This window comes from Scyliorhinus canicula, chromosome 6 (assembly GCF_902713615.1).
Source record: "Scyliorhinus canicula chromosome 6, sScyCan1.1, whole genome shotgun sequence".
NCBI lineage: Eukaryota > Metazoa > Chordata > Chondrichthyes > Carcharhiniformes > Scyliorhinidae > Scyliorhinus > Scyliorhinus canicula.
Window position 1 is genome coordinate 180,894,088 of NC_052151.1, and position 22,836 is coordinate 180,916,923.

Genomic DNA, 22,836 nt, shown 5'->3' on the forward strand with positions numbered 1-22,836 from the left:
GGACATGCTGTTGTCACATCTTTGTGGATAATCCAGCCATCTGCAGAGTGCATAAGGTCGTTAATCTTTTTCCAACACTGTGTACCCCTGGACACTAATGGCATTGGCCACTATGCCTTTGCAGCATTGGTATCCCTGCTTGGCCACCACCTCCCATCAGGTGGCAGAGTACATTCCTATGCACCTCGGCATGGCACACGGGGAGGTGTCATTGCATTTTGGAGCTGAGCCGGGATGACCTTGCAGACATTTTCAGTTTTTGTTTTGACATTGAGGATGTCCAGGCGCCTTTTAAACATTGTGACGGTGGGACATGTGCCAGCAAGCCTTCCTGTCACAGAATATACCCGGATGCATAATTAATTACATCAGGGCCGTAAGATACGGCATGGTTTCAGTCAGCTTCCGCAGCGGGAAACATCCCCTATTCCTGCTCCATCATGGGTATTAGCCCCGGATGAGAGAATTCCACCTTTTGGTGTTGATGATTAGAAGCAGCCAGAACTTTGGAAAAGATTTTAAGAACGATTTTTCTCATTAGCAATGGGAGGGATGCAATAGAGATGTTCCAAACTAGAAACGGTTTTGATAGTGTAAATGACGAGAACCAGCTTCCACTGGCAAGATGATCGGTGACCAATGGAAGAGATTTAAGCTATTGGCAAAAGAACAAGAGAGGAGATGAGGTAAAGTTATGATCTGGAGTGCACTGCCAGAAAAGGTGGTGGAGCAGAATACTTTAAAAATGGAATTAGATATATACTTGAAACGGAAATTGTTATAACCTGCCCTGATTCTATTGGCTGGGGGCAATTGGTTACCCCATGTTACTTGAGGAAACGAGCTCCCCCAATGAGAGGGGGTGGAGCAATTATTAGAAGCACAACTGTATAAATAGAGCTGGCCAGCGTGATACCGGCCAGAAAGGGAGCCAGTTGTAAACTACTGGCCCTGTGTACATACTCTTGTAAATAAAGCTACTTTGACTTTACAAACTCGTGCTGGATGGCCCTCGCAACAGAAATCTTTGCTAGAACTTTCGGGAAAGGGGAGTGGAACTAATTGGATGGCTCTTTCAAATAGGAGGCACAGGCATAATGGGTTGAATGTGCTGACCCGTGTCTGCCTGGGTTTCCCCCAGATGCTCCGATTTCCTTCCACAAGTCCCGAAAGACGTGCTTCTTAGGTGAATTGGACATTCTGAATTCTCCCTCAGTGTACCGAACAGGCGTCGTGGTGTGGTGACTAGAGGATTTTCACAATAATTTTGTTGCAGTGTTAATGTAAGCCTACTTGTGATACTAATAAAGATTGTTATAATTCTACAGTGCAATATGTTAAGGGCTACAAACCAAGGAAAATAAGCACTGAAGGTTTGTTCAATATGGTTCTTCTGTTAAGAAACATGAGTGGTTTGAATTTGTGTTAGCCCCACTGCTGTTTTGAATGACATATGAATATTTTTACCTCTACAGCATACAGCCAAGCTGCTGTCTGTATTAATCACCGAGTAATCCCTTTCTGTGTTGTTGCAGTCTTAAGATCTATCCATGTTAACACTGAGCTCTTTGCTAGTGTAACCCCTTCCTGTGTTACTCTTGTAATATTGTCAATATTAATATAAAGCTGTTTACTGGTGTAATCCCTTTCTGGGTTACCCTCTCGAGAGATACTGTCTGCATCAACACAGAGCTATTTCCTGGTGTATTCCCTTTCTGGGTTATGCTCCAGTGAGATATTGTCTGTAATAACACCAAGCTATTTATTGGTGTATTCCTTTTCTGGGTTACCCTCTTGAGAGAAGTCTGTAATAGCACAGAGCTGTTTATTGGTAACCCTTTTTGGGTTACTCTAAAGATATTGTCTGTTTTATCATAGAATGGTTACAGCACAGGAGGCTATTTGGCCCATCGTGTCTGTGCCACCTCTCTGTAAGAGCTTAGCCCTTTCCCTGTAGCCCCGCAAATTTTTATCTCATATAATTATCCAATTCCCCTCTGAAGTCCCAGATTGAAACTGCCTCCATCGCACACTTGGATAACCGATAATAACCGTTCGTTGAAGAAAAAGGGTTTTCTTCACTTCTGCTCTTTTGCCAATCACTGCTTTCTGGTTCTTGACTCTTCTGCCAATTGTAACAGTTTATCCCTATTTACTTTATCCAGATCCCTCCTGATTTCGAACATTTATCAGATATCTTCTCAACCTTCTCTCACTCCGGTTTCCTCCCACAGTCCAAAGATGTGCAGGTTAGGTGGATTGGACATGCTAAATTGCCCCTTAGAGTCCAAAAAGGTTAGGTGGGGTTACGGGGATAGGGTGGAGGTGTGAACTTAAGTAAGGTGGTAGGGCAGCACGTTGGCACAGTGGTTAGCATTGCTGCCTATGGCGCTGAGGGTCTTAGTTGGAATCCCGGCCCTGGGTCACTGTCCGTGTGGAGTTTGCACATTCTCCCCGTGTCTGCGTGGATTTCACCCCCACAACCCAAAGATGTGCAGGGTAGGCGGATTGGCCACGCTAAATTACCCCTTAATTGGAAAAAATAATTGGGTACTCTAAAAAAAATTTTAAAGTAAGGTGGTGTTTCCAAGGTCTGGTGCAGACTCGATGGGCCAAATGGCCTCCTTCTGCACTTTAAATTCTATGATTCTTCAATCTATCCATGTAATTGAAGTCCTTCGTTCCTGGAAACGTTCTCGTCAACCTTTTCTGCACTCGATCGAATGCCTTCACGTCCTTCCTAAAGTGTGGTACCCTAAAGTAACTTAATTGAAGCCTACTTGTGACAATAAGTGATTATTATTATTATTAAATTGGGCATAATACTCCAGTTGGGATCAAAACAGTATTTTACAAAGGTTCACCAGAGCATCTTTGCTTTTATACTCTATTCCGTGATTTTTAAAAGCCCAGAGTCTTGAATGCCTTATTGCTTTCTCAACTTGCCCTGCCACTTTCAACCATTTGTGGACATATACCATTTACATATGTGTTCCCGCTGTTAGAATTGTTTCCTTTACTTTCCACTGCCTTTCCTCATTCTTCTTACCAGCCAGCATGTGTCCTCTTGAAGTCTTTCACGATCCTCCTCACAGTTCACAGTATGTCTTAAGTTTTGTGTCATCTGCACAGTTTGAAACTGTCTCCTGTACAACCAATAATATAGATCAAGAAAAACAGTGGTCCTAATATCAACCCTTGGGGAACTACAATCTTCTTCCAGTCCACCATTCACCATTGCTCTCTGCTTCCAGTCACTCAGTCAGCTTCATATCCATGAAGCCACTGTCCCTATCATTTAATGCACTTTGACTTCACTGACTAGCCCATTATGTGGCACTTTATCTAAGCTCTTTTGAAGTCCATGTTCACCACATCAACACATTATTCACACCAAACCACTCTTGTTACCTCATCAAAAACTTCAATTAAGTTAATTAAACATGATTTTCTTTTAACAAATATATGTTGGTTGATTTTCCTTCATTAACCCACATTTATCCAAGGGGAAGTTTGTTAATTTGGTCTCAGACTATTGTTTCTATGGCGGCACAGTGGTAGCACTGCTGCCTACAACGCTGTTGACCCGGGTTCGAATCCCGGTCCTGTGTCACTGTCCGTGTCGAGCTTGCATGTTCTCCCCATGTCTGAGTGGGTTTCACCCCCACAACCCAAAGATGTGCAGGCTAGGTGGATTGGCCACGCTAAATTGCCCCTTAATTGGAACAAAATAATTGGGTGCTCTAAATTTATTTTTTTTTAAAAGAAGAAAAAATGGTTATTGTTTCTAAAAACTTTGCCATGATTCAAATTAAACTGACTGGCCATTAGTTCTGGATTTATCCTTATACTCTTCATTAAACAAGATTTTATCATCTACAATTCTCCAGTCATTTGACACCACCTGTATCTAAGAGGATTAGAAGGTTACAGCAGTGTCACTGTAATTTCTACCCCGACTTCTATCAATATTGTCGGATGCATCTGATCTTGTCCTGATGACTTTGCATATTTAAATACAGCTGGTCTTTCTAATATCTCCTTTTTGTCAAATCTTAGCCCAACTCTCAACTCTCTCCCTCATTCTTTACTACCATCTTCTTTGGTACCATCTTCTTCCTTGGTAAAGACAGATGCAAAGTACCTCGGCCATGTCCTCTGCCACCATGCGTAAATTCCCCTTTTGGTCCTTAGTTGGCCCTTGGGTAGTGTGTCAGAGGTAGTCCCTTCTGCAGGCATCCTACTTAATAATTGAATGGATAACTGCACCTGGTGTTGATCCTTGCCCAGTTCTCACATGGCTCCACAAAGCTGCTTATGCCACAAGTGTTTCTTATATGCACGTAGTACTAACTCCTTCACTCACATCCTATTACATTCAGAAATGCACACCTTTAGTATCCACCCACACACTATAGTATATTGCTAGCGAAACGAGAAAAAAAATACAGGAACACTGTTTGGCTTCTTGCAACATGCCTTTGAACAGCAAAAAATACAAGTGCAAAAGGTAACCCTGAAAGACTGACAATCCCGACAAAATCAGGCAGTTTATCCTTGCCTGCACTGTGGTGAACCACGCAGGTCTGTCGTCAAACTCTACAGCCAGGCTACAAAGCACTCTAAGATGCAAGAAGCAGCCATCTTCGATAACAAAGGGAAACCGATTTTAGATATCTATATGCCTCGAAGACCTCTATATTCCCTTTTACATTGGCTGCTAGTCTCTTCGTACTTTCTCTTTGCTGGTACATTTTTCATTTTCCTTCTGAACTTTCTATATTCAATCTGGTTCTTACAATACCAACCATCTGACATCTGTCAAACACAATCTTTCTGCGCTTCACCTTAATCTCATACCACTTTTGCCCTCCAGGAATATCTGGATTTGTTAGTCTTAACCTTTTATCCTCATGGGAACTTGACCCGAACTATTGCTTTAAAATCTACCCATTGTTCAATCGCAGTTATTGAATTTTCAGTTGCAGTTAACTGGTGTAATTGTTTTCTGTGTTCGTCTCGAGAGATACTATCCATATTAATGGAGCTGTTTATTGGTGTGATTACTTTCTATGTTACTCTTGAGATGGTGTCTGTATTAACACAGAGCTATTTATTGGCGTAATCCCTTCCTGCGATACACTCAAGATTCTGTCCATATTAACAGAGCTATTTAATTACTTCCTGTGTTAACTCGAGACTCTGTCCAGATTAACATTGAGTTGTTTGCTGGTGTAATCCCTATCTGTGATACACTTGCGATACTGGCCGGAATTCTCCAGTCGTGCAATTCACTTTTCCCACCAGCCACGCACTTTGCTGGCAGGTTTCCTGGCAGCGTGGGGTGGTTACAATGGGAAATCCCATTGACAAGCGGCAGGAAGATAAAATCCTGCTGCCATTGATCGCCTCGCTACCGTGAAACACGTGGCTTGGGTACCAGAGAACGCAGCCCAGTGTCTGTATTAACACAGAGCTGTTTCCTGGTGTAGTTAAATTTGAGCCTCTGTCCAGATTAACATCGTTTACTGGTGTAATCCTTACCTGCGATACACTTGTGATAATGTTTGTATTAACACAGAGCTGTTTCTGGTGTAATCCCTTCTTGTGTTATACTCCAGACTATGCCTGTATTAGCATAGCTGTTTGTTGGTGTAATCCCTTCCTGTATTACACTCGAGTCTCTGTCCGTGTTAACACCGAGCTGTTTGCTGGTGTAATCCCTTTCTGTGTTAGACTCGAGTGATACTGTCCATATGAAAACAATGATTTACTTTTGTAATCCCGTTCTCGGTTACACTTGATCTCCTGCCCACAGTAAAACATCTGTTTACTGGTGTATTTCTTTCCTGCGTTACACTTGTGGAGGTTTTAGTGCCATCTTTCCAATGATGTAGTATTGACTTCTGTCAATAGATTTTCATACGCAATGATTCGCAAACAAGTTTTTTTTTGTACTTTTGTCATCAAGAGACGAATCTCCCAATGATCTATTAACTGTTTCAATTTGTACTAAGTTTACTACAGTGAAAAGTTTGCACCTTCGAGCTTCAGAATTTAGATGGGGGAGGCACTTGTCCCAATGTGCCTGTGTTGACTCTTTGTTTGATGAATTTGAAACTAATCCCATTGCCCCTTATTTTGTCCATAATCCTGTATGCTCAGCTGCTTCAAATATTTACTTGTTCTTCATTTCAAGGATGCAGTCTCCTCACATTTGGATAAACATTCTCTGCTCTAACAGCTCAGAATAGAAAAATGTCTCCAAACCACTTCGCCTTATGATCAAAACCCTTCATGATTGTAAAGACTTCTAGTAAACTAGAATCCATAAATAAAGATAGGTAAGAACTCCAGTTGTCAAATCAGGAGAACTTTTTTTTATTCGGCAAATGGTTAGAAAGTGTAACACATTATCACAGGAAGTGTTTGAGGCAAATAGCTTTGATGCTTTTGAACGGAAACGAGGTGAGTTGAGGGAAATAGAAAGATATATTGAGCCTTAATGATAGCTGGAATGGGAGGAGACTAGTGTGTGGGATAAATGGCAGCACAGATCATTTCGGTGGATAGCCTTTTTCTGTTCTGTATATTCGATGTAAATTGGCCTTCTCCGTTCCAGTGCAAATAATCCCAATATTTGAGTTTATTCTACTACCATCTTTTAACATCTCGTTAGCTGTCTTCATTGAACTGACCACAGTTTTTGGTTCTATAGCTCTGTGTAGTCCGTGCGTTTATGGAATGAAGTCTTAAAGTACTTTCAAGCAAGTAGCTAGCTCAAGCCCAACAAGCGACAGGTGCCAGAAGTACAAAGTAAGCATAATGGAATCAAAATGAAAATGTCCAGAAAGGCAATTCCTACAGCTGAATCTGAAACAGGATACATTTTCACACTAACATCATTGCAGTGTTACTGTAAGCCTATTGTGACACTAATAAAGATTATTACTATTATATTGAAGAAATCATCTGAAAGTGATCCTGGTGTTGGTGCTGGCCCATTTATTGTTGCATCCTATGTAATTATCCATAAGCGAAGCCTTAAGAGTCACTCAGTTGAGTTCCACCTAGTAACCTCATAGGGTTGGATTCTCCAGCTGCGGCCACCCGGAGACCGGAAAATCCTGCCCAAGGTCAATGGACTTTTCCATTGTCCACGTCTCGCCCGTGGCGATCTTGCGGCCGGCGGGACGAAAGAATCCTGCCAATAGTTTATGTTCTCTGGTATAGTTGAGGTGTTTTGGGAAAGGATTAAAGTTCACAAATAAATTGATGATCTGAGATGTTTACGAGTGGCTCATTTGGAACAATCCCAGCTCTGTGTCAGAAGGTTGTTGACTCCAGACCCAGTCCTGAACTCGAGCAGATAATCCAAGTTGATATTCCAGTACACTGTTAAGGGAGCCTTGCAATATCACAGGTAATTCAAATGAGATGTCAAACCAAGGTCTCATCTGCCCTCTAAAATGGATGTATGAATGGATGTTAAAGATCCCACAGCACTATTTGAAGAGTAGTAGGGGGGTTCCTTCCCAAAATCCTGGCCAATACCTCCATCAGGCCATCACTAAAACAGATTAACTGGTCATTATCTAATTTCCATTTCTAGAACGTTGCTGTGTGCAAATTGGCTGTAAGGCACTTTTGACATGTCCAAACGCCATGAAAAACACTACAGAAATTAAAGTATTTCTTTCATTAGTCTGGGGCAGCAGGATGTGTCTTGTTTGAATGGGAATGATTTTCTTGATGACCCTTTAGGAATCCAGGCGTGTATAACATTATTTTGAACTGAGCAGGTAGGGTAACATCCACAATGAGGATAGAAAGTGCCTATGGTAGGTGAAGCAGTGGCTTTGATCAACTCAACCATTTGCTCTTGTTGATTTTCTTGTTTTGCATTTTTCAAGACAGCTAAAATAGAGGTTGAGTACACTACAAAAATGTCAGTCCTGTGATGGCCATGTTCGAGCATCATTTTGCAGGAGATTCATTTAAGAATGCAAATCATGCCTCTTGATTATCCCTGCTCAACCTGACCTCTCAATTGCTGATGCAACCAAGTAGTAGAAAATTATAGAATCAAAAAGTATGATAGAAGGTCATTCAACCTATTGTGGTTGCAGTGATATTTTGAAAGAGTTGTCCAATTAGTTCCATACCCCATCTTTCTGGCCAACATTTATCTCTCTCCCAACATCCCTAAGACAGGTTATCTGGTTGGTGTGATTATGATGTATGCAAATAGTGTTTCCTTCGTTATAAAATTAATTATAATTCAGAAGTACTTCAACAGCTGTAAAACACTTTGGGTTGTGCTGAGGTTGTGAAAGCAGAGGTAGGGCGCAGTGGGTTAGCTCTGCTGCCTCACGGCGCCGAGATCCTAGGTTCGATCCCAGCTCTGGGTCACTGTCCGTGTGGAGTTTGTACATTCTCCCCCTGTCTGCGTGGGTTTCTCCCCCACAACCCAAAGATGTGCAGGGTAGGTGGATTGGTCACGAGAAATTACCCCTTAGTTGGAAAAAATAAATCGGGTACTCTAAATTTATTTTTAAAAAGTGAAAGCAGAGTTGCCAACTGGCACGGATTTGCTATATTGTATACGGAAAATCTGTTTGAATACGGAAGTACGCTTTTTCTCATTGCAAAAGAGACCGCTGATTTGCAAGCCGCCTACCGAAACGCTATTTTGTTTCCTTGACGACAGGGCCCCACATAGAGACCCTGCCCCCTCTCCTTTCCTCCCGCACACTGAGCTTGCGCTGTTATTGTGTGGGGCGGGACCTCGGCACAGGGCTCTGTCGCCAAGGAAACCAATACGCATCTCGATGCCTCGTGTGCGAGACCACGCGATGGTCAGGATCACCTTACACTGTCAGGTGATCCTGAACTTCGCGTGGTTTCTGAGACATCGAGGTGCCTGGATTTTATTGGGATAAAAAAAAGCACATCGAGGGAAGGTGGACTAGAATAAGTAGACAAAACACTAGCTCTATCACTGATCTTTGTACGACACTGCTATGTATTTAAAGAAATGAAAGTGCTGGAAATAATACTCGGGTCAGGCAGCATCAATGCAGAGAGAAGCAGAGTTAACACCAGAATTGTTGGAAGGTCATTGATCTGAAATTTTAACTCTACTTTCATCTTTCCATACTGATAATACATTGCAGCTGATAATACATTGCACGTAATTAAGTTTCAGAAGGATTCAGTTCAGAATTCCTTGTTTTACTTGTGGAAGCTGCACTTTTTGCTGTGGGCATGGAACAAAAATTCTTTAAAAGTAAACCTGAATCTTCATGCATCTATTTAACCATACCTTCTGCTTTGTACTTTTTGTGGCCAATCTTTTCTTTGTGCTCTTTTACCTTTACTATCATAAACCCGAATGTGAAAAAATCTGTTGGTGCTGGCAGCACGGTGGCACAGTGGTTAGCACTGCTGTCTCATGATGCCAAGGTCCCAGATTCGATCCCGGTTCTGGGTCACCGTCCGTGTGGAGTTTGCAGTGAAAGTGGATTGGCCACGCTAAATTGCCCCTTAATTGGAAAAAATGAATTGGGTACTCTAAATTGTTTTTTTTTAATCTGTTGGTGCTACTTCATGGAAATATTTTTTGAAAGAATGAAATGCACTGGATTCCTTTTGTCTATGTGCAGTTTCTTGTAAGAATTCAATTAAGTTAAACAAGCTTTCAGGACAATTTTGAACTTCTTGTACAAAGGCAAATGTTTTGTTCACATTTCTCATCCTTACATTTATGGAATGTTTGAAATTTAATTTGAAAACGCCCACTCATGATGATATACATGTATGAAGTATTGGATTTGCATTTTCCATTTGTGTTTTACTTTTGTGCAATAAATGTGTACAGCTATACTTCAGATTTTTCCGTTGAAATGAAAATCTAGATTTTACTGCCAAAATACTGATTTTTGGTATCTGGAATACTGATTTCTGTTGGGAAAGGTTGGTAGCTCTGAAAGGTGCTTTAGAAATGCAAGTGTTTCTTTTCTCTCAGTGAAACATGCCATTAGATAGCATGTACAATTGATTAAAGGATTAAATGGTTGGTTGTGTCTCTAATGTGCGGTAAATAAAAGCCTCCTTTCAGACAGGCGGTGAGGAGCTAGCGATATAGGTTTCTTTCCTTAATTGAGAACTTTAATGTTGTTTTCCAGATACTTGTGTGGTTTTGAAGATTATTGCAAGTCTGCGAACATTCAATTTCCCACATCACTGCAAGCAAATATTGAAACAGAGAAACAGAAGAAAGAATGTGAAAAAGTTCATGACAACCTTGATCATAAAGGGGAAAAAGAAAAAGTTGAAGTTGAGAATGAAAATGAGGATGAAAGCCAAAACATTCTTCACCATCATGACGAACTAAAGGATCAGGAAGCAAAATCCCTGAAGGTAAGTGTGGGTGTGATGACCCTCTTTGGAATTGCCACAGGGCATTGGAGTAGTTGGGATATCCTTAAAATACCTCACATCGAAGGTGAGGATAGCAATTCTCAGCTGGTACTTTCAATCTCAAGCAGGTCAAATGCTTCTTATTCAGTTACATCAACCTTACTTTGTTAAACCTTTGCAAGCTTAAAGAAGTAAAAAAGGAGAGTTGTGATGTTGATCTAATTTTAAATGCAGTTCCTTATATCGAACCCCAAGTACAAAAAAGTGACTAGAAACACTGGCATTGTTTTAATTAGAGCAGTGAATATTTGTGGGATATTTGAAAGGTGGATTCCTAATCATGAAGGGTTCCTAGAGTAAATGAGGATAAATTGTTTCCTTGGCAGGAGGGTTGTTAACCAGAGGACACAGGTTTAAGATAATTGACAAAAAAGGAAGTAGGGTGTTGAGAAGAATCCTTTTTTGCACAATTAGTTGTTAGGATCTAGAATGTTTTCTTAAAGGGTATGCTGGAAGCTGATTCATTGGTAACTTTCAAAAGCGAATTGGGTAAATACTTGAAGCAGAAAAGTTGCAGGGCTGTGGGGGATAGACAGGGGACAGGACTAACTAGATAGCTCTTTTCAAAGTGTGCTGCACCAAATGGCCTCCTTCTGTTTTGTATCATTCAATTAATCTACAATTGACAATTTGAACATGACTAAATAGGAGCAGATCATATGGCCACTTGAGCCTGCCCCAGCATTCAGTGCAATTGTTGCTCATTAGCTGCCTTTACTCCACTTTCCCGTTGGCTCCCCATATCCCTTTATTCCAAGAGAGACCAAAAATCTGTCTATCTCAGCTTTAAATATATTTAACGATAGAGCATTCATGACCCTCTGGGGTAGAGAAATTCAAAGCTTCATAATCCTTTAAGTGTAGAAATTTCTCCTCAACTCAGTCCTAAACGATCCTGAGATTATGCTGCTGACCCCCACCTCCTGTGCTCTAGGTTCCTCAGCAAGGGAAAACAACATTTCAGTACCATTCTGGCAGAATCTTGTGTTGCATTGAGATTACTTCTCTCTTCTAAACTCCAATACGTATAGGCCTAACCTGCTCAGAGTTCCTTAAAAATAACCCCTCCATCCCAGGAATCAACCCAGTGAATCTTCTCTGGATTTCCAATGCAAGTATATCGCTCCTTAAGTAAGGAGACCAAACCTGTGCACAGTAGGTTAGATGTGGTCTCACCAATATCCTGGACAGTTAATGGAAGACTTTCCTACTTCTATAATCTAGCCCCATGCAATAAAGGCCAATGTTCCATTTGCCTTTCTAATTAATCGCTATGTCTACATGCTTGCTTTTTGTGATTCATGTACAAGGACACCCATACCCCTCTGTACCACAACATTCTGCAGTCTCTCTTTGAATAATAATCTGCTTTTCTATTCATCTCTCCAAAGTGGACAACCTTAACATTTTACCACATTATACTTCCATTTTTCAAATTTTTGCCCAGTCATTAACCTATCTATATCCTGATCATACATCAAAAGTCGATCATTTTCCCAACTCTGCAGTCTCTGAACGGGCCTATTTATCATGTCAGAGAGGCAAATATAAGCAGGACAGACCCTTTGCTTCCAAATACAGGCCCAAGGTGACAATGGGGGCAGATGGTGAGGTTGGCAAGTTAAAAGACCTTCCTCCGTTCAGTTGGACATAGGCCCCATTCTGTTCATGATTGGTAAGCCCTGTAGCCCTCACCCATTGAAGAAATATATATTTTTTTGTTTATAAATTTAGAGTACCCAATTCTTCTTTTCCCCAATTAAGGGGCAATTTAGCGTGGCCAATCTACCTACCCTGCACATCTTTGGGTTTGTGGGGGTGAGACCTACGCAGACACTGGGAGAATGTGTAAACTCCACATGGATCGAACTCGGATCCTGTGCTGTGAGGCAGTAGTGCTAACCACTGCGCCGCCATGCCGCTCCATTGAAGAAATCCTTAATCCTCTTCACCTCTTAATCTTGTCCAAATAAGCACCTAGGCATTGGGAAAAATAATTTCAAAGAAAAACCAAGTTAGTACAATTTCATAAAACTGTCACTCAAAGAAAGGTGTAGTTACCTTTACAACTGTGTAAATAACCCCCAACGGGCGAAGCCATTTGGTCAGTGTTGGAAGTATTCAACATATAGCTGTCTGGCAAAACAGACATCGAAACATCTATTCAGCCTATTTCTTTTGATACAGTTGCCAGATACTTACAAATAAACAAGTTTTCATACACCATCTAAACACCGGTTAAAGTTACACTGTCAAAAGGTTCCTGACTGCAGACTATGTTTCCCCCAATTGTTCCCCAACTCCTTTGAGGAGCCATGAACCATGTATCCTGTAAACGCCAGCCTGACTCCCATCGACATTGTGGGTGGTCTGAATGCTGAACCATAGTAGAGCTGGCAAATGTAGGACTGCTGCATCCCTGTACCCTTGCCCTGCAATGGCAAAAATTGCTGGAAATGGGAATGAGACAAGAATATGAGAATCGGGTACTACCTGTAATTTTTAAAGCTCTTCCACCTCCATTTTGACATTGATAAGAGGCATGAAATTCCAAACCTTTGTGTCCTCCTTGCTTTCCTACTTATTTTTGTATTGTCAGGAAATTTGATTCATCATCTGAACGTTAATTTAGATCGTCAATAATTCTTGCCCAGTATTGCAGAAGCTTTTACTGCCTGCTTTTATATTTCTTGCTATTTTACTTTCTTCGTCCTCCTTTATGTTTTAGTCATCCTTTTCTGCTTTCTAAATTGTTCTGACCTACCACTAATCTTTTCTTTCAATTTGATACCATCCTTAATTTCCTTAGCTAGCCACAGATGGTATATTCTTGTGGAGTATTCCTTTCTCCATGGAATATATTTTTGCTGAAAGTTCTGACATATCTCCTTAAATGTCTGCCAATGCTTCACCACTGTGTAACCTAACCTTTAGCCCATTTACCCAGTCCCCTTTAGCCAATCATACCCTTTTAATTGCCTTTATTTGAGTTTAAGACACTAGTTTCAGACCCTCAAACTGTGAGAAATTTATCATTTTCTGATCACTCTTACCTTTATTATGAGGTCATCAATTAACCCTATCACATTTAAAAATAGCTTACTCCCTGGGTTGGTTCCTCAACATATTTTTCTAAGAAACTGTCCCACATATACGATTCTTGAGGGGTTTGACAGGGTAAATGCTGAGAGGATGTTTACCCCGAATGGGAGAGTCTCGAGGGCATTGTCTCAGAATAAAGGGGTGCCAATTTAAGACTGAGATGAGGATGACATTTTTTTCTGAGGGTTGAGTCTTTGGAACTCCTTGCCACAAAGCTGTGGGGGCCCAGTCCTTGTGTATATTTAAGGCTGGGATAGATAGATTCTTTTTTTTTTTTAAATAATTTTTATTCAAATTTTCAACAGATTTTAACCAACACAACAAAGAGAAACAGTAATCCCCCCCCCCCCCCCAATACAAAAGCAATAAATTAACAAAACAAAAACAAATGAGCATAAAACCATGAAACCACGCCCCCACAGCAAATACATAGCCCCCACAGCAAACACATAGCCTCCCCCCCCCGGGTTGCTGCTAAAGTTGACCACCCTCTAATGCTCCGCCAGGAAGTCTAGAAACGGCTGCCACCGCCGGAAGAACCCTTACACCGACCCCCTCAGGGCAAACTTGACCCTCTCCAGTTTAATGAACCCTGCCATGTCGCTGACCCAGGATTCTGCGCTCGGGGGCTTCGCATCCCTTTACTGCAGAAGAATCCTGCATCGGGCTACCAGGCACGCAAAGGCCAGGATCCCGGCGTCTTTCGCCTCCTGCACGCCCGGCTCCACCCTGGAGCCAACCACCCTTGACAGTGTCCCCGCAACACCCCTCCAAAAGCCCTCCAACGCAGGACACGACCAGAACATGTGGTTGTGGTTTGCTGGGCTCCCCGAACACTTGCCGCACCTGTCTTATCCCCCAATGAACCGCTCAGCCTGGTCCCAGTCATATGCGCCCTATGCAGCACCTTTAATTGGATTAAACTAAGCCGTGCGCAAGAGGAGGAGGAATTTACCCTCCCCAAAGCATCCGCCCACGTCCCCTCATCGATCTCCTCTCCCAGCTCCTGCTCCCACTTCTCTTTCAGCTCTTCCACCGAGGCCTCCTCCCCCTCCTGCATCACTAGGTGGATTGCCGAGATCCTCCCCTCGCCGACCTACGTCCCCGAGAGCACCCTGTCCTGAGGATAGATAGATTCTTGACCAGTAAGAGAATCGAGGGTTAAGGGGAAAGGACGGGAAAGTGTATGTGAAGAATGTTGGATCAGCCATGATCCTATTGAATGGCGGAGCAGGCTCGAGGGGCTGAAGGGCCTACTGTTTCTATTTCTTGTGGTCTTAACATTGGCAATATACTCTATGAACTCATTCTCCCGACAACCTTTGCCATTTTGATTTGTCCAATTTCTGAAGATTAGAATAGTCATGATTATTGCAGTATCTTTCTTACAAGCCCAGGTTATTTATCGTTCTGCAGTGTATCTATTGTTGGAGGAGCTTATTCACTATTTCCAACAGTGACGCGTTTCCTTTATTATTTCTTATTTCCACCCAAACTGATTCTACACCTTGATCTTCAGAGCTAAGATCTTTTCTCATTACTGTACTGAGCTCATCCTTTATTAACAGATATCCAACCACTTTTCCTTTCTTTATATCTTTCTAATATGTCGTATAGCCTTGAATATTTAGTTCCCAGCCTTGGTCACCTTCCAAACACATCTCTGTGATAGTTATTATTTATTTCTATTTGCACTATCACCAGATCTATCTTGTTACGAATGTTGTGTGCATTCAGATGAAGAGACTTTAATTCTGCCTTTTTACAGTTACTCTACTGTGACCTTTTTTACTGATACACACTTAGTGCTGTCCACTCCTATCATGCTATATTATCATTACTAGTATTGCAGTATTGCCATCTCCTTTTTCTTTAACCTTACAAATCCTTTATAATGTGCCACTGCCTCCCAGTCTACTTATTTAGTTTAAAGCACTGTCTATAGCCCTAGATATACAATTGACACTGGCACCAGCAGTTCAGGCGAAGACCATCCCAATGGTCCAACTCCCTCCCCCAGTGAATTGCCTCTTTCATAAGTCAGTAATCAGACAATATTCGAGCTATGCTTTAAACTCTTTGATCGTATTTACCAATTTGCTGGGGGCGCAGGTTTAATCCAGCGATTATTACTTTTGGGTTCTGCGTTTTAATTTAGACCTGAGCTGCTCGTAATCCTTCAGCAGAATCCCATTCGTGATCCTACGTTGTTGGTACCCAAGGCAACAACTGGATCCTTCCCCTTGGAATTCTTCAAAAATCCGAAGTGATGTCCTTAATCATGATACTGAGCAGGCTACACAGCCTTCCTTGCTCACAATTTAAGCAAGGTACCTGCCTAACTATACTGTCCCATACTACAACTGCATTCCTTTTAACTACTCCCCACTTCAGTGGCCTACTACCGCGCAATGCTATGGTCAGTTTGCTCATCCACCCTGCAATCTCTCTTCTCGTCCACACAAGGTGCAAGAACAACAAACCTTTGGACAAGTGTAAGGGCTCCCCCGTTGCTACCTTCTGGATCCCCCATAACCACGTCATCTGAAGTCACGCCCTCCCTGATGCATCACAGTGTCTGAACTTCATCAACTCTGACCCAAAGCTCCTCAACCAACAGACGGAGGTTGCCGTGGACCACAAATACTTTATTTAACTAATTAGATTTTGGGTTTGGAAATATAACTCAATAGTTGTACTGTAATAAGTAGTTCAACCAGTTTAAAAAGTTGCAAATTTAACACAATATTATAATCTCCCTAGTACCAGTTTAAACTACTACTCCAGTTTAGAGGGGGGAAAGTGCTAAAATGCATTAACCTACTTGTTCAACTAATTAATGCTTCTTGGGCTTCACCGCTTCGGTTTCACGGCCTCCAGCTCCCTCTTTTGGAACAATTCTTGTTCTGTAACAGACTAGAACAGTACCTCCTCCCTAACTGCACCAAATTCCCTTAGTTATGAAGTTTCCTGAGTTAAAAACGCTGGGCGCAACTCTCCCCTGCGTTGTATCTGGCGCACCTCTCACTATTCCCAGAGCATAGTGGGAGAGCCGAATTCGGCGTGGTGCTCCTAACCTGCAGCATGGACGCAATCTGGTTCATGTCCTCGTTGCTCTGAACCAGACTCTTTTATATTTAATTATTTTAACTCATTTAAATATGCATTTTCAGATTTTAGCTAGAATTTCCTTGCTCCCAGAATTCACCATCCCCGCCAGCACAGCATGAGGCCAATGGGAATCACTACTGGTTTCCAAAAACTGAAACAAGTTGCGGTTATCATGCCGGGGGACTCGAATGGTTGAGGAAATTGTTGGATCGTGCCCCGGCACTGCCCCTGGCACCCTGGTTGACACTGCCAGGTTGGCACTGGCAAAAGGGTGTGCCTGAAGTGAAGTCCTGAAAGAGGTGGGGCTTTAGGTGAACCCATAGCAAGGTAGCACTCATTTGGAGGGGGGGGGGGGGGGGGGGGGGGGGGGGGGGGGGGAGTGGTAGAGGGTGATGTCTTGATCCCGGCAAGGATGGATGGGGAGGGGAAGGAAGAAGGTCACCCTCCTGCCTGTGTGATGTGGGGGCGGGGTGACCTGGACATTTGGTGATGGGGAGAAGGTTGCCCCTCCGAGGTTGAAGGTTGTGGGTGTTGCCCATGTCTGTGGGGGGGGTCCACAATTCTTGTTGGCCTGGAAGGGGTGGGGGGGGGACCTTCAACTTAACCTTTTGAGGTTGGGGTGCTCTTGGACAGGGCTTGAGGTCTCCACTCCGAATAAAATTCTAAAATGTGGGGAGAATTCAGTGAGAATCTCCCCAAGCTCCAAAAAAATTACTAAGTGTAGGTGCATTGCGACGGGAAGCACACCAGGACAGCCGGCAGGATTCTCATCTGTTTTCCCGCCCAAAGTGACACTTAGCTATTTTTGGGCAGAATTCCGCCCGCCGTCTCAATATTTAATCGAGCTGGACTTTATGCTACTGTAATAATTTCCCAAACAAAGCCACCTTGCAACCATATCTCTGTAAAGGCAATTAGATCTAACTATTTATCTCTATTTATGCCACAGTTCAACTACCTTGTTTATTCAGATAAAGAACTTTTTATTTTGTTTTTATTACTGTTATTTGCATAGGACATATTCGCTCATGCACTATTTCTGCTAAACTGTGTCCTTTTCTATCCTGCTCTTCATTCCTTTACCCATATTGCTACATTGCTCTGTTGCCCTGCCATTTCTCTTAATTTTCCTTCACCTGAACCCTCTCCCTTCCCTTTTAGTTTAAAGCTCTATCCACAGTCCGAGTTATATCATTTTCCAGATGTTATGATCCCCATTAAAAGAAAGGAACCTTCACGATCCCAACAGACATAACCAAAGGATAAGATTGGTTAACATCCAAACACAAAAGTTTGAGGCATTCGCCCTCCGCAATACCACAACCCTTCCTCCAGCCACTCTCCTTCGGTTCCTTACAACAATATGATCCACGCCACAAACTTAGGCCCGCTCACAAACCCCTCCAATACCGCAAACAAATAACTCCAATCTACTCGATCAAATACCTTCTCCGCGTCGAGACCACCTCCATCTCTTGCTCCCCCCTTCTGACAAGGAGAGCACCACGTTTAACAACGCTGCACATTCAAGGAAAACTGCCGACCTTTTACAAACCCCAACTGATCCTACCTAACCACCTGTGGGAGGAACTCCTCCAACTTGAGTGCCAACACTTTGGCAAGAATCTTGGCATCCACATTTAACATGGATATTGGCCAATATGACCCATACTCTGGGTCCTTATCCTTTTTCAATAACTGCAAAATGGATGCCTGTCCCATCGTCTCCGGAAGTGCCCCCCTAGCTACCTTGTCCTCAAACATCTACCCCAACAGCGACGGCAGCCTATCCAAGAACTTCTTATAAAATTCCACCGGGAACTCATAGGCCCCGGTGCTTTATCCATTTGCATCTTCCCTACCACCGTCTGAATCACCTCAATCCCCACTGGCTCTTCCAACACTGCCCTATCCTCCTCCACTGTGGTATACTCCAGCCCCTCCGACGTATACAACCTATTATAAAACTCCTCCAATGCCCTATTCATCTGCTCCGCTGCAGCCACCAGCCCCCTCACCCCATCCTGGATCTGAACAGTCTCGCAGGAGGCCACCTTCCAGTGGAGCTGACCCGCTCGCAAGCAACTGGCCTTCTCTCCATACTCATACACTACACTCTTTGCCTGCCTCACCTGGCATACCCTGTAGACAAACGGTCACACTGTGTCTGCAGTTCCTTTCCACTGGAGTGGGACCCTTTGCTTTCTTCCCATCCACTTCCAAAATTTTGTCTACCTGCTGCTGTTGTTCCTCTTGCCTCCCTATCCACCTGCACCTTAAACGCCCCCTACCCCTTCAGCACCTCCCATATCACCGATGGCGAGACCTCCCATTTTTATTGAACGCCACATAATCATCAATCACTTTTGCCATCCTCGCATCAAAATTCGGATCGACAAGCAGCCTACATTCAACCCCCATGCCGGCCTCTGTTTAGGCCCCTCCTCCCAAGACCGCATCCACCAAGTGCAGAGCATGATCTGAAATAACAAACGCCGAGTATTCTGCCTTCCTCACCCCCAGCAATGACCTCCCCATAATAAAGAAATCAATCCCTGAATATACGTTTTGTACTGGCATAAAAAAGAAATACTCTATAGACCTGCCATGGATCCACTCCCCCCAACTCGTTCATAAACACTGCCGACACCCCCTACCCCACCCCTCAAAGGGGTCGCTTAGATCGATCCATCTTAGGATACAACACTGTGTTCAAATCTCTCCCCTAAAATTAACTGATGTGTGCCCAGGCTCAGGATGTCCGCCAACATCCTCTTTATAAACCCTACATCGTTCTAATTCGGGACATACACGCTAACCAACACCACCAACGTCCCCTCAGCCCTCACAAATGCCTCTGCCGTCTCAAACAAATGGTCAACTTCGCCGGGTAGACCACCCCGAACCACACCTCTCCTGTAAAGCACTGCCTTCGCCCTATTAAAGGCCACCTGCCTTCTTGCCAGCTCCACCGTGACGCCTGGTTTTTACAAATAACATTGCCTTCCCACCTCCCCTCCCGATTTTGCTTGGCCCATATCCGCATCTTCTCTTTCATCTGATAGCTGTGAAAACAAACTATCACAGCCCTTGGAGGATCATTTGCCTTTGGCCTTGACCTGTGCGACCAATAAGCTCTATCCAGCTCCAAGAGGAAGTACTCTCCTCCTCCCCCAAATATTGGCGACCATTCCCGAAAAATGCTCCGTCAGCCATGGGCCCTCCAGCCCCTCAGGCAGTCCTACAACCTGAAGATTCTGCCACTGTGACCTGTTCTCCGGGTCCTCTACTTTGGCTCTCTGTCACCTTCCACAGCTCCTCTCCCATCGAGGCGAGCTGGTCGCTGTGCCGCAACAATGCCCCCTCCACCGCCTTCAACAGCTCTCCATGGAGATGCATCTCTGACATCTTCCCAAGAGCCTCCTTTATCAGGGCCAGTGTATCTTCCACAAACTGAGCGTTCCCGTCATCTCCTTTCCATGATGGTCAAACTGCTTGGCAAACTGCCGCCTGAACTCCACCATCATCACCTCAGCCAGAGGGTCCACCGTAATGGCCACAGCTCCGCCTGGTGAGCTTGCTCCTGCCAGCTTTCCTCCCACAGCGGGTGGCATGTGGTGCAGTGGATAGCACTGCGACTGCGGCGCCGAGGTCCCAGGTTCGATCCCGGCTCTGGGTCACTGTCCGTGTGGAGTTTGTACATTCTCCCCGTGTTTGCGTGGGTTTCGCCCCCACAACCCAAAATGTGCAGGTTAGGTGGATTGGCCACACTAAATTGCCCCCTTAATTGGAAAAAATTAACTGGGTACTCTAAATTTATAATTTAAAAAAAAGAAAGAAAAGCATCAGGATAGAGAAGTCCCCTGGGCCTGACGGGATATACTCAAGGTTACTACGGGAAGCGAGGGGGGAGATTGCTGCGCTGTTGGCGATGATCTTTGTGTCCTCACTCTCCACTGGAGTAGTACCGAATGATTGGAGGGAGGCGAATGTTTTTCCCCTGTTCAAGAAAGGGGATAGGGAAATATGATTTCAAGTATAATTGCGGGAAGATGATCGGGCAAGTTTTGAGACATGGCAGGTTCTTGTTTTAAAGCCAAGTTGGATTTGTTTATTGTCACATGTACCGAGGTACAGTGAAAAGTATTTTCTGCGAGCACCTCAACAATCATTAAGTGCATGGAAAGAAAAGGAAATAAAAGAGAATACCTAATAGGGCAACACAAGGTATACAATGTAACTACATAAGCACTGGCATTGGATGAAGCATACAGGCTGTAGTGTTAATGAGGTCAGTCCATAAGAGGGTCATTTAGAAGTCTGGTAACAGCGGGGAAGAAGCTGTTTTTGAGTCTGTGCGTGTTCTCAGACTTCTGTATCTTTAGTTTCTAGTATAGAACATAGAACGATACAGCGCAGTACAGGCCCTTCGGCCCTCGATGTTGCACCGACATGGAAAAAAACTCAAGGCCATCTAACCTACACTATGCCCTTATCATCCATATGCTTATCCAATAAATTTTTTAATGCCCTCAATGTTGGCGAGTTCACTACTGTTGCAGGTAGGGCATTCCACGGCCTCACCACTCTTTGCGTAAAAAACCCACCTCTGACCTCTGTCCTATATCTATTACCCCTCAATTTAAGGCTATGTCCCCTCATGCTAGCCACCTCCATCCGCGGGAGAAGGCTCTCGCTGTCCACCCTATCTAACCCTCTGATCATTTTGTATGCCTCTATTAAGTCACCTCTTAACCTTCTTCTCTCTAACGAAAACAACCTCAAGTCCATCAGCCTTTCCTCATAAGATTTTCCCTCCATACCAGGCAACATCCTGGTAAATCTCCTCTGCACCCGTTCCAAAGCTTCCACGTCCTTCCTATAATGAGGCGACCAGAACTGTACGCAATACTCCAAATGCGGCCGTACTAGAGTTTTGTACAACTGCAACATGACCTCATGGCTCCGGAACTCAATCCCTCTACCAATAAAGGCCAACACACCATAGGCCTTCTTCACAACCCTATCAACCTGGGTGGCAACTTTCAGGGATCTATGTACATGGACACCGAGATCCCTCTGCTCATCCACACTACCAAGAATTTTACTATTAGCCAAATATTCCGCATTCCTGTTATTCTTTCCAAAGTGAATCACCTCACACTTCTCCACATTAAACTCCATTTGCCACCTCTCAGCCCAGCTCTGCAGCTTATCTATGTCCCTCTGTAACCTGCAACATCCTTCCGCACTGTCTACAACTCCACCGACTTTAGTGTCGTCTGCAAATTTACTCACCCATCCTTCTGCGCCCTCCTCTAGGTCATTTATAAAAATGACAAACAGCAACGGCCCCAGAACAGATCCTTGTGGTACGCCACTCGTAACTGAACTCCATTCTGAACATTTCCCATCAACTACCACTCTCTGTCTTCTTTCAACTAGCCAATTTCTGATCCACATCTCTAAATCACCCTCAATCCCCAGCCTCCGTATTTTCTGAAATAGCCGACCGTGGGGAACCTTATCAAACGCTTTACTGAAATCCATATACACCACATCAACTGCTCTACCCTCGTCTACCTGTTCAGTCACCTTCTCAAAGAACTCGATAAGGTTTGTGAGGCATGACCTACCCTTCACCATGCTGACTGTCCCTAATCATATTATTCCTATCTAGATGATTATAAATCGTATCTTTTATAATCCTCTCCAAGACTTTACCCACCACAGACGTTAGGCTCACCGGCCTATAGTTACCGGGGTTATCTCTACTCCCCTTCTTGAACAAAGGGACCACATTTGCTATCCTCCAGTCCTCTGGCACTATTCCTGTAGCCAATGATGACCTAAAAATCAAAGCCAAAGGCTCAGCAATCTCTTCCCTGGCTTCCCAGAGAATCCTAGGATAAATCCCATCCGGCCCCGGGGACTTATCTATTTTCACCTTGTCCAGAATTGCCAACACTTCTTCCCTACGCACCTCAATGCCATCTATTCTAATAGCCTGGGTCTCAGCATTCTCCTCCACAATATTATCTTTTTCTTGAGTGAATACTGACGAAAAGTATTCATTTAGTATCTCGCTTATCTCCTCAGCCTCCACACACAACTTCCCACCACTGTCCTTGACTGGCCCTA

The 22,836-nt window shown here is 43.6% G+C and overlaps 1 protein-coding gene across 3 annotated transcripts in view; it reads left to right on the top strand.

The window, feature by feature from the left end:
• arid4b (AT-rich interaction domain 4B) overlaps positions 1 to 22,836 on the top strand; it is a 239,950-nt gene that overhangs the window by 134,798 nt on the left and 82,316 nt on the right. For all 3 annotated transcript variants that reach the window (XM_038800563.1, XM_038800565.1, XM_038800564.1), the window contains one exon: positions 10,188 to 10,422. In XM_038800563.1, coding sequence (XP_038656491.1) covers positions 10,188 to 10,422 — 235 coding nt within the window. The remainder of the gene's footprint in view (positions 1 to 10,187; positions 10,423 to 22,836) is intronic.